At 39.4% G+C, this 15,866-nt stretch overlaps 1 protein-coding gene across 1 annotated transcript in view; it reads right to left on the reverse strand.

Moving 5' to 3' along the window:
- pex16 (peroxisomal biogenesis factor 16) overlaps window positions 1–15,833 on the reverse strand; it is a 16,627-nt gene extending 794 nt beyond the window's left edge. The window contains exons 1-10 of the mRNA XM_034116773.1: window positions 15,553–15,833; window positions 15,082–15,117; window positions 12,296–12,372; window positions 10,684–10,817; window positions 9,289–9,389; window positions 6,271–6,354; window positions 4,582–4,728; window positions 3,145–3,217; window positions 2,184–2,303; window positions 1,089–1,153 (exon numbers count right to left, since the gene is read on the reverse strand). Coding sequence (XP_033972664.1) covers window positions 1,089–1,153; window positions 2,184–2,303; window positions 3,145–3,217; window positions 4,582–4,728; window positions 6,271–6,354; window positions 9,289–9,389; window positions 10,684–10,817; window positions 12,296–12,372; window positions 15,082–15,117; window positions 15,553–15,685 — 970 coding nt within the window. The 5' untranslated portion in view covers window positions 15,686–15,833. The remainder of the gene's footprint in view (window positions 1–1,088; window positions 1,154–2,183; window positions 2,304–3,144; window positions 3,218–4,581; window positions 4,729–6,270; window positions 6,355–9,288; window positions 9,390–10,683; window positions 10,818–12,295; window positions 12,373–15,081; window positions 15,118–15,552) is intronic.
- Window positions 15,834–15,866: the final 33 nt, after the last annotated feature.

Below are 15,866 nucleotides of genomic sequence, written 5' to 3' on the forward strand. Positions count from 1 at the left end.
AGATAAATATTGTACTTTTTAATCTACTACATGTATCCTACAGCTTTAGATACTTTACAATTAAATATTTCTGCCTGAAAACAGTTTATAAAACAGGATATGTTGTTATAAATTAAACTAGCTTTTAGAATGATCTAATTGTCTTATTTGTTACATTGGTTGCTTTTACGTTTCATAATTTACATTTTGCTGAGAATACTTTCTTGCGATAACTTAAGTAACATTTCCAATGCAGGACTTGTAATTGTAGTACTCTTAACAGTGTGGTACTTTTACTGAAGCTAAGTATCTGAATACTTCCTTGCCTTTATGTTATGAGCTGTGAATGGGATAAAAGAGAGGAATATCATTCAAACTGAATGGTGCTGCTAAAAGAAAAGGGGCAACATTTTTATAAATGTAATCAGTCGTTACGAAATACACTGTTGTTGTTGTTGTTGTTGTGTCATAGAGAGTTGAAGTAAAACTGAATTTAACTGCATTCTAAATGAAACCGATATTGCCAATAAAACAAATGAATAAAAAGGTGGGTTGATAAAGAAGAAACTAAACGTTGCTGACGCAGGTGTTGGTCCTGCCACAACTGTGTCACTCTCATGGGAGCTGTAGTCTTTTTAAGTCCTTCAAAATGGCTCAGAGTTACGTTGATTCACCGCTTTGGGCAATACAGAAATATATCCAACACTAAGAGATGGATTATTATTCATTTGGGTGCAGATACTCATGGTCCCCAGGGGATAAATCCCACTGACTTTTCATCCAGCACCACCCAGAAGTTGACCTTTTGTTTTTTTTGTTAAATATCTCAACAACTTTTGGATGGCTTAACATAACATGTGATATCTATGATCACTGATCCCTTCACTTCACAGTTCTCACACCATTCTCCCTTTTGTAACAGTCTGTCAACACTTTGATGAAGGTATGTTGCCAAGTAGCACTGTTAATCCAACCATATCAAACCACACAGTCACGAGGGATAGACTGTGCTAACTTAGATAATAAGGATGTTGTTATCCAAACAATATTTTGTTATTGTTTTCACAAGCTATGAATGTTAGACTCTCAGGTATGAATACAGTACTTACGTGCAATTAGGCCTATTCCTGGAACATTATCAGCCAGAAGTCTGAGCAGGAACAGAATCTTTTCCCTAAACAAACACACAGCTGTTAAAACACTTTGTGGTGCAAACAAAATAAAAACAATTCTATTGGTATTTCCTGCTATTTTACAAATATTATATATAATATATATATATATATATAGAGTGATTCTTGCAAAACTGTGTATTTCACATAGGAGAGGAACAATGAATCGATTCTTTGGCTGATAAATGTATTGCAGTATAATCTTTTTTTTGTAATCTTTTCAAAGCAGATCTGGTGTCAATTTCTAAAATGTAAGGATTTCATATAAAAGAGTAAACTGAATATCTTTAAAGAGCCTGTTAGAAATCCCAAATCTCCTCTCTACCTGAATCACTAGTGTCAATCAAGTGTAGACCACGCCCCTACCAAAGCCTACAAAACTCCGCCCCCTTCCCCCCCCTCCAGAGACTGCCGGACAAAGGACTGAGTGGCACATGGCATTCCTAATAGTTTGTTACTATTTGATATGAAATGTTTAGTTTAAGTTAAGAGTTAGTGTTTATCAACCTGCTAGATTCCTTTTGATTTGAACATACATTGAAGGAAAGTGAGCAGTGAATCCTGTGGATGCATTACATGATCTAAGTGACATAGTCAACCTTATTTAGAATTGTTCTTTTTGCCTTTATGATAAGACTGGCAATATTCTTTTATTTAGATAAAATCATCCACATTCGTCACTCGTGCTTTAACTGCCACCAAATCACCGGATTGTGAAATAAAAGGTTAAACGGCCAGCTGGATCCAGTGTTTAAATGCCACCTGGGATGTTCAGTGACCCACCACTCCACACATTATAGTTTCTTTCAGAGCCCCTATTATGTTTTTGGGGGGTTGTATCTTTCCTGTAGGGCGCTATATAGGTTTCTCTCTCTGCCTGAAACGCCTCCACTTGACTCCTTTGTTCACTTCTGTGGCATCGTGACATCACTACATAACACTCGCTTTTCTATTGGCTCGTGCCCAAACACATTGTTTTTCTGTTGCATGCTTGATCGTCTGGATTCTATCCTGACATCCAGACATACTCACTCAGAGAACTTGTCGTAGAAGGGTGATCGCAGCAGGTAGTAGAGCAGAAGAAATGTCCTTCTCCTCATCTCCGCCTTCTCCCATCGATTTTGACATTTTCTTTCGCTGAGCACAGCGAAACTGAAAAGAGAGGCACAAATAACCGGAATAACTTCTTGTACTTTGATCTCGTAAAGGCACAGAAGATAATAATTGGTTGCTGGATGTCTTATCCTCGCTTTGTGTTTTCATAGCTTAACTTTTACTCATCAAGTGACAGACATCTTAAACAAACAGAGCACATACCCACAGCAGCAGATCCTATTTAAGGATTATATTAAATCAGAGGGCGTTGTGTTGGTTCAGTCATTTAGAAAGGTTTTGATCCGTGGGAAAAACATTATGTCGACAGTGGCGTAATATACTGTATGTCCATAAATCTAACTGATACAAAATAAATGATTAATCTTAATAATTGTACTTCTATCTAAATCACATTTGTAAACATTTGCTATTTTTCCCCCCCTTTGCACTTATTAACTCCTGAACCAGATGTATTTTATCCGCCAACTAATGATATATATATTAACATCAATCATATTTTTTTCCTTTCAAAACATGGAGAATTAAGTTACATTATAATATGTAGTAAGTAAAGCATCCCGTTTGGATTTCTATACATCTAAAACAATTCTTAAAATTAACATTTTTTTAAATAAGGAAAATAAATTGCAAAAAAGATTGCAGAAAACACTGCCATAGTTTTGCCCGCTTGTGTTTATCTAACAATACAAATTATAATTTCTAAAACTTTAATTGTTTTTGTTTCAAGATGACAATATGTATTTCTTAAATATATGAAGATAATTAGTATTCTACATGTTGTGTTAAGTAGTTACAGATCCGGCCTTGAATTCGAAATGTAATATTTGTATTAGATGTGAATCGGTATATATATTTTGCAGATAAGGAGCATGCTAACCTGGAGAGTTCGAGGACTCCAGAGATGAGCCAGGGCTTCCAGGACTGTTTCCCACAGAGTCCCAGGCAGAGCACTGGGCCGGCTTTAAGGACAAACACTTCAACAAAAGCTCTCTACACTGAAAAAAAGGAACCGTTGATTTGAATGAAATGTATTATGTCGACGGATTTCACAAAACTGTATTAAGTTAGTTGAAAGCAATAATATTACGTTTAAATACAAAAATATTAGTTTCAACTTAATAGTATTGCCATTAACTAACCTAATAGAGTTATGTGAAATGTGTTGACATAATACATTGAATTAAAGTCAACGGTTCAGTTTTTTCAGCGTAGTTCAAACATTAGTTTTGTTTTTGGCATCTTAAAGCTTTTATGTATATCTGCTTTTATTCTCGCTGCTCATACAGCAACAGTTTGCCATCTAGAGGTCATCACTATGAATGCAGGACAGTCCTCAGTCAGTGCACTTCTGCAAATACACAGAAGTTCATTTGAGAAATTACAATATTGATAGAAATAGTAACGATAAACTTAGTTTTCTAAAAGGACCAAGGTTAAAACTGTTGATAGATCAATTGAAAAAATATTTGGTAGGTCAAATATATTTTAAAAGATGGCTGTTAAAGGTAGGGTAGGTAATTTTGGAGAAACCAGCTCGAGTGCGCTAGAATTTGAAAATACACAACCGGAGAAAATCTGCCACTTCCTTACAGAGCCCCTCCTCCAACACACACGAACGCGCACATGACCAATGAGGGCACGAGATAAGTTTGTGCACAGATGGAAGGCTGACAGGCAGGTAGGCCATCCAGTTATTTTGATTGGTCGTGTTTTTTACAATACTACGGCTTCCACAGGTGACATTTTGTATGTATTTATTGTCAAAGTATTTAATATATTCATTGCTATCGGGATGTTAAGAGCATTCCATGGAATATAACAAAAAGTGTTTCTGAAATAAATTACATACCCCACCTTTAAGTTTTCATGTCTACAGCTGAAGAACCTTTTGATGTTCATTTCTAATTTAGGTGCTTTCTGATTTGTTTTATTAATTAAAATGTGGTTTATGAATTTATATAGATATAATATGATGGACTAAGTAGTATTATCAGTTAGTTTTGGCTGAACAGTAGTTGGTTTTGCGCCCAAGGAGGATAACAGATTTGTCCCCACCTCCTGAATTTGGGTGACATTGAATATATAAAAGATGCACTCATGTAACAGATTGCTTTAAATAAAAAAAAAGTCATAACTATTATTTACATCTGAAAAGAAGGCTTCAAGTCACCTTTTTGGGGGTCTCTGGTGCTTATTTGTTGCAAGATACCTAAAACAAACTGATTGCATTTTGGATATATCTTCAGGAATTGAAAAATGATGTGATACATCTTAATACAGCTAGGTAAACTGGAGTGACGATATGGAAGGATACAGTGCACGAGAGGCCGTCCGATGTACACGGTCTCTGCGAGGGTCTCCTGAAGACCCAGAGGTGTGGTGTGGAGCTTCTCCCCGTTGGACCCGCTCGTCCTCTTACTCTGACCCGGGGCTCCCCACAGCCGCGCCTGCAGGGAGGGAGCTGAACACCACAGAGCAGACGGAGGAGGAATGTGTCAGTGTCAAAACATCTACTCAAACATTCCTTTTGAACATGGTCATTTTCCTGCTCCATGTCATGCTGCTCTTCCTGACTGTTTGCAACATAAATATCTCATCTTTTGAAAACTTCAACAGGCCTTTTTACAGTTTCTATTCAAGTAATCATCACTTCTATTGTTAACACCTGTGCTTGTTTTACTGTGACACCTGTGAAAAGGAAGACCAATTCAAAAGAAGTGATTAAAACATCTTAAGATAAAAGAAATGTGATAAAAACGTCATACCGGCAACAAACTTTACAAGTTGTTGCCAAATGTGTTAGTTAACAGTTGCCTGTTACCACGCACAGCAGAACAGGAACATAAGCATTGATGAAAAGCTGCTCAATAGCCACTTACTTTTTATCTCTGTTTTTGGTCTCTACCAACTCCTGAGGGTATTTTCTGTTACGTTAGCTGCTTTTGACTTTTTAGCTAAAAACTGCCTGCTGTAGGACCTGAAAATAAGGTTGAGGCGATTGCAGGGATTGAACCAGCGGCCTCAAAACAATGCTAATGAGACGTTTTGTATCAGAACTCCGAAACAATTACAAGTACATACTGTATTTATTATAGCTGCTTTAAGTAAAAGTACACATTTTATTTACCCCCCAAAAACATTTTAAAGGGGCCCTATTATGCTTTTTGGGGGTTTCCCTTTCCTGTCGTGTTATATAGGTTTTCGTGCATGGAAATGGCCTGCAAAGGCTAACATCCGTGTGTTCCCTCCAGAGGGAATTTCTCTTACACACACCCAACACATTGTACGTGATAGGCAAAGGGGTGGGACTTCTCTAAGCGGTGGACCAATCACAACAGAGCCGGCCAGCTAGCCAATCAGAGCAGACTGGGCTCTGGTTTCAGACAGAGGGTGAAAAGAGGTGCTGCAGCACAGGCAGTATGAGAAAAACAAAGAGCTTTTTGAACATTAAAGCATGGAGACATGTCCCAGTAGAGACACAAATACAAATATGAACCCTGAATATAAGCCCCTTTAACACAACTAAATAAAATCTGCTGATCCCATCTGATGAAAGTATTGGCAAAATAAGCTAATTACCCATCAACTGTCATCGGATTCTGATTCACGTATTGCTTTGATTGGTAAACAGAAATAGTTTTTCAGGGCTTTTAAGCTACATAAAAAAGGTTTACGTAAGGCAGAACGCTGAACTTTGACTGCTCTCTGTGTGTTAACATTAAGGCCATGTTTCTTTGACCAAACCCCACACAAGTTTAACATTCTTCAAAGGTGTTAGGTGTCTGCTCTCTAACTGTATGTAACTGTATGCGACCTTGAGTGGGTATGATCTTTAAGTATGATCACTTCATGTCGAGTAGTTAATAAGTTACCTCCCGAGTAAAAGGAGAGATCAACTGTCACCACCACTCAGTCTCACGGTTGCTTAAAGGCTAAAACTCCACTAATTGTATGGTTTTGTCAAACTTAAGAAGATTGTATTTCCATTCAATATGTAACTCACTGCTGCCGAGGGGCCTGATGACCCGTCCTGACCTCTGGCCCACGTAGCAGGTGTCTTCTTCTTGTTGTTCCCCGTTAGCCTCATCTGTGAAAGAAAGGAATTGAATGTACTCCTTATACACACATAGCTTTTTCAATGCAATGTTAGATTTTTTTCTTTTGACACAATGGAACAATCTGTAAAAACTCACATATGACCATATGGAATTGTTATTTGCCTTGAGTATTTCCACAGAGCACCACATTATGTCTTCTCCTTTATGCTCGGTTTTGGTCTCCACCAACTCCTGCTATCGGACTGCTGAATGCTCTACTGTGTTCAGCAGCTTGTCTCTAACTGTGTCTGCCTGCTGTTTGGTGCTGGGAACAGTATATTCTTTTACTTTTATGTTGGAAAAAGCTGCCGGTTGCAGTTGAAACGTGCAACTTTAATTACTCTCTGTGTAATTAAACACTCAAACAAGCTGTCACCTGAGACAGAAGCGTGCTTTTTTGTTCAAGATGCTGTCAGAAGTGACAACTTTGTTAGACTGTATTTGTCCTGAGACATGTTGGGAGCAACAGACTGTGTGATTAAATACATTTGTGGGTCTACCGCCATGCTAGCATCTCTGTCGTTCCATGCTAAAGGCTAACGTCATGTTGACAATGACAATAATAACCAGGGTTGGGAGGGTTACTTTGTAAATGTAATCAGTTACTGATTACTGAATACATGGCTCTGAAAGTAATCCGAATACAGTTACAGTTACGTGTCTTAAAAAAGTAACGTAATCAGATGACTTTTAGATTACTTTTGGATTACTTTCTTTTTCCATCACAGTATGTTTTGGTGAACAGGAGACACAAAAAGCAAAAGGAAACTGAACGTGTTTTTACTGTTTTAATGGCTTATCAAGAGCACAACTGAAACATAACATCTGAAACGATGTAACAACATAATAAACTTTTTGGGGATGCAGCTTGGGATGTGAGGAGTGAGGGACACGGCTTAGAACGGGCGTGTCGCCTTCTGTCCTGCCAGTGTTGGCAGGACATGAATTAAAATGTCGAACTCGGACTTCATTTTAAGGACATTTCGGCCAGGGGTCAGAGCTATATTTGTTTAAGCACCGGATTGGCAAAAGAGGAGAGTGTGTGCACCAGTCTGCCTTGATCTATGAATCCGTGACTCTCACAGTATCTGCTGCCCACAGCTGTTTTATAGAAGGAAAACCTCCTTCACTTCATGAAATCTCTGCAGCACCAGGATGCAGCGGGAGGGTTAACTCGGCCTCTGAGAAGAGGAGCGCGCAGTGCCTTTCACGCACCGCCTTTACTGTGTTTACCTTCAGAGTCATTAGAAAGGCTAAAGAGCGACCGCAGGCCGATGTGTTTTAAACACACACACACACACACACACACACACACACACACACACACACACACACACACACACACACACACACACACCACACACACACACACACACACACACACACACACACACACACACACACACACACACACACACACACACACACACACACACACACACACACACACACACACACACACACACACACACACACACACACACACACACACACACACACACACACACACACACACACACACACACACACACACACACACACGCAGACTTTTGTTCCTCCATGTTTCGTTGTTATTGTTTCACTGAGCGGACCCGCACATTTTTTTCAAACGCTCCCTTTTCTGGTCCATCTGCGGCGGTAATAGGTTTTGTGCGCTGTGATGATTCGGCTGTACCTTTAGTAATGAATATTAAATGTTGTGAGGAAATCTTTCCACCAATAATTCCAATAAGTAATCCAAAATGTATTCACTTCAGGTTTACGAAAGTAACTGTAATCAGATTACTCATTTTTCAAATGAAACGCGAGCTGAATAGTTACTTGATTTTTGTATTCTGATTACGTAACGCCGTTACATGTATTCCGTTACAACCCAACCCTGATCAGAGTTGGGTGTAACGCGTTACTGTAATAATATTACTTTTGTCGGTAACGGAGTAGTGTAACGCGTTACTTTTATAATTCAGTAATCACACTACAGTTACTAACATTGCCCCGACACGCGTTACTTCGTTACTTTTATAAAATCAGTCATAATCACACTGACAGACAAGAGGGGTTTCCGCCGCAGGTTTATATGTACGTAATCTGCGCGACTTGCACGTCCACATCTCCACGTGCAGTGCTGCATAAACATGGCTGAGTCAGCGATAACTTTCGAGGGGTGGAGGTATGCCCATTATTTTGAGTTCGTCCGAAGAATAGACAGGAATGTGACGGTGAGGTGCAAACTGTGTCCAGGCCAGAAGCTGTTATACACTGCTGTAAACACCACGTCAAACCTCAACAAACACCTGCAAAGAACACATGCTAAGGTGAAGCTAATAGCTAAGGACCCCCGAACCCAGAGTGAGGATGTTGTGAGTGCGCCGCCGCAAGAATTTGGAGGACCGGTAACCAAAGCAGAGATGGACAGGCTTGAAGCATCCTTCATAGTAGAGGTAATGTTGCCCATTTGCACAGTGGAATCACCATCGCATCGTTCAGAGATATACTGCGCAAAATACAGATAGCAGGAGACAGAGGACAGCCATAGTCAGAGCTATCTGGATCAGTCTTATGCGACAATGGAAACTGAACTAAAGAGAACATTTGAAACTTTAGCAGTCTGCGTGATCTGCCTGTAGGGAGGGGCGGGCCGGCCCTGCGAGTAAAGTAACGAGTAAAGTAACGAGTAAAGTAACGAGTAAAGTAACGAGTTACTTTATGTAGAGAGTAACGAAGTAGTGTAATATATTACTTTTTTTTAAAGTAATATGTAATATGTAATATATTACTTTTTTTTAGTAACGACCCCATCTCTGACCCTGATGTAAAAAGTTTGTTTTCTCTGTTTGCCTATTACTAAGAATGAAAAACACAATTTCTTGTTAAATATCATGCAAAAACATGAGTACTACTAGTGAGTTAGAGAGGATACTGACCTTCCCGATTGTATTCTGCTGCTCTGTCAACGGGCATTATGGGAGGTGAAGTCTGGATGCCAGATTTGTACCACAGAAGAAGCACAAGGCGAAAAATGGCCCTAGAGATCAATGTGAGAAAAGTCAGAGACAGGAGAGGAGACACCGTGCTAAATGAAGCAACTGATTTATTTCTTAAACAGGTTATTACAGTGTCATAGATTTGACATCATATACTGTAGAGTTTATGTTAAACATCACCTTCTACAACGTGGAACAAATTGCAAACACATTAGAAAACTTATAGTATACTCTTTTCTTCATAAACATTTTATTTGTTGGTTATACTCTACATTGCGGAAAGTACTGGTAAGTGGATACCTGGTATTTTTTTTTAATTGTTATTTTCTCTATTCCACTTTTTAATGTCTGAACACACTGCTGCTTTTGTAACGAAATAATTTACCTAAATTGGGATCAAAAAAGTATACATCTATCAATCTACTTGTGTTACCTCCTTGGGCAACAATTTTAGTTCGACAACATTTGCAATAAATGTTAGTTTGATCCATGTCAGATTTTTTAAATCCAAAAAACCTCCAAACGGCAGACACAGCTCTGTCATACAGTATGTATCTCCATCTCCAGTCTCATTTTCTTCAGTTTCCATCTTTACATTCAGCTTCACATGTTATGCTAATGCTACTAGGCTTGGTGCTGAACCCCAGCATGCTGCTCGATCGCCCTTCCCAACATTTTTAACGGTATTGTGGTATATGAAAAATTCATATCATACGGTATAAAGTTCATGGTATTCGGTATGAAGCGGTTCTGCCCAGAACTTTCAAACAGATGGTTAAACTTGGCACCCATTCAGACACAGGAGTATGGTTGATGTAGGGTCTGGATGTGTGGTGTAGGTCATCTTACGGGTGTGGGATGGGGTTGAGGTCAGAGCTCTGTGCAGGCCAATCTATCGCTTCAAACTGGGGATACTATGTCTATATGGAGCTGCTTTGAGCATGGGGGCAATGAGATTTCGAAATAGTAAAGAACCAAATTATTGACTAAAAGTTGGAAGTGAAGTGTGGAACTTTGTCTCCCTCCTTTGGTAGTAAGAGGAATTACCATACAGGAGAGACTAAAGTGACAGGGCAGCAGCTAGAGGTATGTGGAAGATACATTTCAAAAGTGGGTGTTCAAGATTTTAAAGCAACTTGATGTTCAAAGGAAGGATTAAAGTTAAAAAAAAATGCAGTGCACTCCTGCAGGCATATGGGCCCCGAGTGTGTAAAAGTTAAACGACAGACACACTTAGCTTAGATGTGTAGGGTATATTGAATTTGTCATTTTATATATGCGTTTTTCTTCTCATGTTAAAAAAATAGATACTACTTCAAGAGGAGGGAAGCTTACTTGAATATCTGAATGAGTCCGATCACCAGCCAGCGGCCTGCGTCCCCCCACAGCCTGCAGGATCCCATCTCCAGGAAGACCTCCACATGCTCCATCACCGAGAGCCAGGTGAGGAGCCTCTGCTGAGAGAGGGGCTGGAGAGACAGAGGAACAACACTCAGAACTTTCATCTGCAGCACAGGAACAGCATAGCACTCTGAAAAATATAACATCTTATTCAAAGCCGCCTGCTGCTTTATTATAAACCCATAACAAGGCAGTCACACTGATGTTTTTCTTTCTTCAGATACTTTTATTTATTTATTTTTACAAGTTTTCCACTTGTGCTTTTTTGGCTGTTCCCTATCCTGTAGTGTGTTCTATGGGTTTTCGTGCATGTCAATGATCGGCAAAGGCTAAAATCCAGAGGGAGTTTCTCTACGACCCCCTGCCTGAAACGCCTCCATTGGACTCCTTTGTTTACTTCAATAACATAGTGACATCACTATGTAACACTCGCGCTTCTATTGGCTAGCGCTCCAACACATTGTATTTGATAGGCTAAGGGGCGGGACATCTCCAAGCGTTTGACCACAACAGAGCCAGCCAGCTCAGCATCAGAGCAGACTGGGCTCTGGTTTCAGACAGAGGGTGAAAAGAGGTGCTGCAACACAGGCAGTATGAGAAAAATAAAGAGCTTTTTGAACATTAAAGCATGGAGACATGTCACAGTAGAGACACTACATACTGATATGAACCTGGAAATGAGCAGAATGGGAGGAGGAGCTGCTGAGGTGACAAGTGAGTGATACCTCAGACACTCATTCATTAATCAAAATGACAATCCATAAATAAAGGTAAAACTATACATGAGGATGAACTTCTTACAATGCTCCCTCCAATCCACTACCACCCTCCCTTTTGCCACTACCCCCCAGAAACCAATTAACTAACAGATTACAGATGATTGAATATTCAACTGCACATTGTTCAATACTAGCTAAACCTATAGATGCAGTCTTTATGTATTTTCTGAGCTGGAGGATTTCCATATGATAGGTTAGATTGTTTGAAATGCAAAAGCTATACAAAATGGAAACAAGTTGTAAATGTTGTGCAAGTTTTTCAGCAGGATTGGATAATATCATGGTATGAACCGTGCAGCGGCAGAAATGTATCCACTGGAAGAGATTTGGCAATACCGCTTTGATAGCTCTTCTAATGTGATCCTGCCGCAAGGTAACATGATTTTGGCAAACATTCAGACAAACATTGATGTTGTATAATCAGGTTAAGAGAACTCTGGATAAATCATTACCTCACAGTGTTTGGTCAGCTGCAGGAATAGTCAATCGTTTTTCTGGTGTTCTTTCAAGTTTTGTTGTGATTGTTCATTAGCTTTATTTTGCTCTGAATGAAGTCAAACTGGTACTTATTTTTGATCCAGCACTATCTTGGTACATCGGCTCTGTAGCCATTTTTCTTTCTTGTTTATCTTCGTATAGTACAGACTGAGCCCGGCATGTATCAAATCCCTGGCCTGTATGAACGCTACCAGTGTCTGTGTCTCTTTAAAGGCATTTCTTCTTCTGTGAATGTAATCTGAGAGGTAAATCTATCCAGCAGTGCTCACCACAGGGAGGGAACATCTCAGCCCTTTGCGCAGAATACTGTCATTGAACAACACCAGCAGGTTGGAGGCAGAGTACACTGAAAAATAAAAGACATGAGGAGAGATCAGGCAATACATATATTCAATAATGCATGAACAGCAACCATTTAGGAAGCTTTAAGATGGTATTTTGCTTGGTTATTAACTTCTTTTTTTACCGATTATGAAAACAGTTTTCTGTTGATTCATTATGAATCTATTATTAGTTTATGTTAACCTATGTAAGTTTAGTTCTTATCATTCATTTTTACTTTCAGTTTCGCTCCTTTGCATCATCTAGTTTTGTCTGGTAAGTTTCAATTTGACATTTTCAATATATTTCACTCGTCTATATACAAAAAAAATAATAATAATAATGCTGTCAATTGTATTATTGTTGTTGTTAAAGCATGCACCATCTTTGCTGAAAGAAAAAAACGTCTTGCTTTCGTCAGATGTGTGCAATATTACATCATTTGAAAATCTACTAATTTCTAAAGTTCACATGACACGCCATTAAGATTATACTTAAAATATGTCTTTCTTGTTGTGATAACAGGATATTATGCCCAATCATATGTAGGATATGAGTGTATTAAACATTTAAACTGTATAAGACGTATTCTTAGTATGTTTGTTTTTACTTTCAGTTTTACTCAGTTGCATCATCTAGTTTGATCTCTTAAAGAGCAACTTGCAGGTTAGAGACCCCAGTAAATAAATGTGTAGGAAAATGATGTATACACTAGATTTTCTAAAAAAATATACAGAAATATACACTACAGTGACATCTGGCGTCGTTTTTGTAAGACATTTTTACTTCCGCATAAAAAAAGACCGCCCGCGTATGACGTCACATGAGGGAGAGCGGCCGGTCTAACGTATTCATTAACATGGATCACAATGCTAGTTTTGACAATGTATATTCATATGCATATGACGGACCACAACCTTATAACTATGAGCCTGCTAGGCGTCCACGAGACCAGGAGCAGCCAAGGATTAGAAGGAATAACGGCCATCGGAGAGAAATGGAGCTGTGGTGTGAGGAGAACCAGTGGAGAACTGGGCAGCTGTCTTGGTGAGTGACCAGCGTTAGCTACAGTTAATGTTAGCTAACGTCGGTCACATCACAACATTGTAAACTTAGCTATCATATATCAGGCTATAACTAAAGTAGTATTGGTAATATAGTAACGTTACTGGCAGGACTGTTGATACTGATCCATAACAGAAACTAATGCGCAAGTATCAGCCGTATCTCGCGTTACCTAATGCAACTCCACACTACGTCTTACGGTGCTGTGTACCGGAGGGGAGAGAGAGAGGAGCGAAGGGGGGAGAGAGAGAGGAACGAAGGGGGGGAGAGAGAGAGGAACGAAGGGGGGAGAGAGAGAGGAACGAAGGGGGGGAGAGAGAGAGGAACGAAGGGGGGAGAGAGAGAGGAACGAAGGGGGGGAGAGAGAGGAGCGAATGGGGGAGAGAGAGAGGAACGAAGGGGGGGGAGAGAGAGAGGAACGAAGGGGGGGAGAGAGAGAGGAACGAAGGGGGGAGAGAGAGAGGAACGAAGGGGGGAGAGAGAGAGGAACGAATGGGGGAAAGAGAGAGGAGCGAATGGGGGAGACAGATGTAATACGGTTTCCTGATAAACGTTTTGTTTGATAGGCGCTTGTGTGGTAAATGCCAGCAAATGGCCTCTGGAGATAGTTGTGATGCAGGGGGGTGGATGCACCTCGCACAACGCACCCAGGAACGAAAGCTAGCTCCGGTCCTTTTCCTGTTAGGGAAACTGTGGACTCGATGTCCTGACAGGCTGGAGTTTGTGCAACCTGCACAAACACAATAGCTCACCATGATTAAAAATGGTGAAATGCAATGTAAAATTACCGAAAAAATACCAGCTCACTAAATCACAACCGCTCAAACCAACTACTACCGCGGATTGGGCAGAGAAGGAGTCCGAGAAAGTTGCTCCCCCATGTGACGTAATATGACGCGTTTGACGTTTGTTTTTAGTAGCAGAGCTCAAAACGGCTCCTTTCCCCTCTGAATTCCTGCCCTTATGTCTCGTAAAACATATCAAACCCTGCATTAACTTTAACTTTTTTTAATTGTAATGTTCAGGCAAGGTTAAGCATAAATGTAGTAAAAAAAAAAAACCTTCAAGTTGCTCTTTAAGTTTCTATTTGACAATTACACTTCGTTTCACTCATGTCAAAGCACCAAATAACATGAGACCCTCTATTAATTTCTTTTTTGTATTTTTATGCATTTATATGCTTTATATAAAACCCTGAGATTTGCCTTTGTGTTTGAAATTTGCTATAAAAATAAACTTGCCTTGCTTGTCTGGTGGAAAACTATAAATGTATAAGACATGTATTTTATGATTTGCCTTGTATAAATATCTATGATAAATATATATATTTCTGACATTTCTGTACAGCAGCTTCTGTATAATTGCACCAGATAATTTAATTATGAAGTCAACTCTTTACAACTGATTTATGGAGCGTTAAGGGCAATATCATGGACAAAATCATCAACTTTCAGTATTAACATTTACCCTTACACTAACTCATACTTGATATTGTATGTAATCTAGATGCAACTAGATTGACCCCTACTGTTGACCAGTTTAAATGTTATGGTCATACTGTTTGTAATGCAACTGCTAAACAGTTATATGCCTCAGGAAAAAAAGTCCTATCTTATCTTACACGCTAACTGACCTTGAAGCTTATTATTGAACCTTGACTTTTACTTACCTAGTTCAGATATTAAATGGGAATCTGTGAATCGCCCTGAAAAAAAAGGTAAGACAAAAAATACAGTTTATTGGCCAAGTTTGAGCTTACACAGAAATAGATACAAGAGCTAAGAACAAGCACAACAAAGCTGGAGGAACACAGCTAATGAATAAACAAGACTTTATGTGCACAAGTTTGTGAACAAATATGTATATTTTATTATTAAGGACCAATGACAACCTAAATAAAATGCATGCAAGACAAAAGGTTTCACATGTTGTCATTTATTATATGAGGAAAACATTGAATCCAGAATCTTTATGTGCAGCATAAGCAGCTAGTGTCATGGTTTTAAGTTATAATGAAACTAATATCTGGTCTGGAACACAAGTTTAAGTTAACAGAAGTTAGAGGTGGAGTTAAGCCCACACACAGTGTTACAATGTTTTAATATATGATTCATCTGAGTAAAAGCTGTGTGTCACTAACCTGCGATCAGGTATGAGAGGGTCCGCACCGTCCCCTCCACCTGTGCGGCGGCGGAGGGGTTTCTCTTCACATACTCAATGTACCGCTCATAAACACGAGTCACTTTATCCGCGTACTCTTTAAGTGGAGACATTTCAGCTCTTACTTACTCTACACTAACATATAAACTATTCATGTAGACGCCATGTTCATAAAATACCAGCTGTTAAGGAGTTAGTTTGAAAAACATACGACTTCTTGAAAACAAAACTAACTTCCGCCTGGGAGAACCGTCAGCCATTAGCGTCCCCCGGCTCCCAGGTCTAACACACTGG

This window comes from Trematomus bernacchii, unplaced genomic scaffold, assembly GCF_902827165.1.
Source record: "Trematomus bernacchii unplaced genomic scaffold, fTreBer1.1, whole genome shotgun sequence".
In the NCBI taxonomy this organism is placed as follows: domain Eukaryota; kingdom Metazoa; phylum Chordata; class Actinopteri; order Perciformes; family Nototheniidae; genus Trematomus; species Trematomus bernacchii.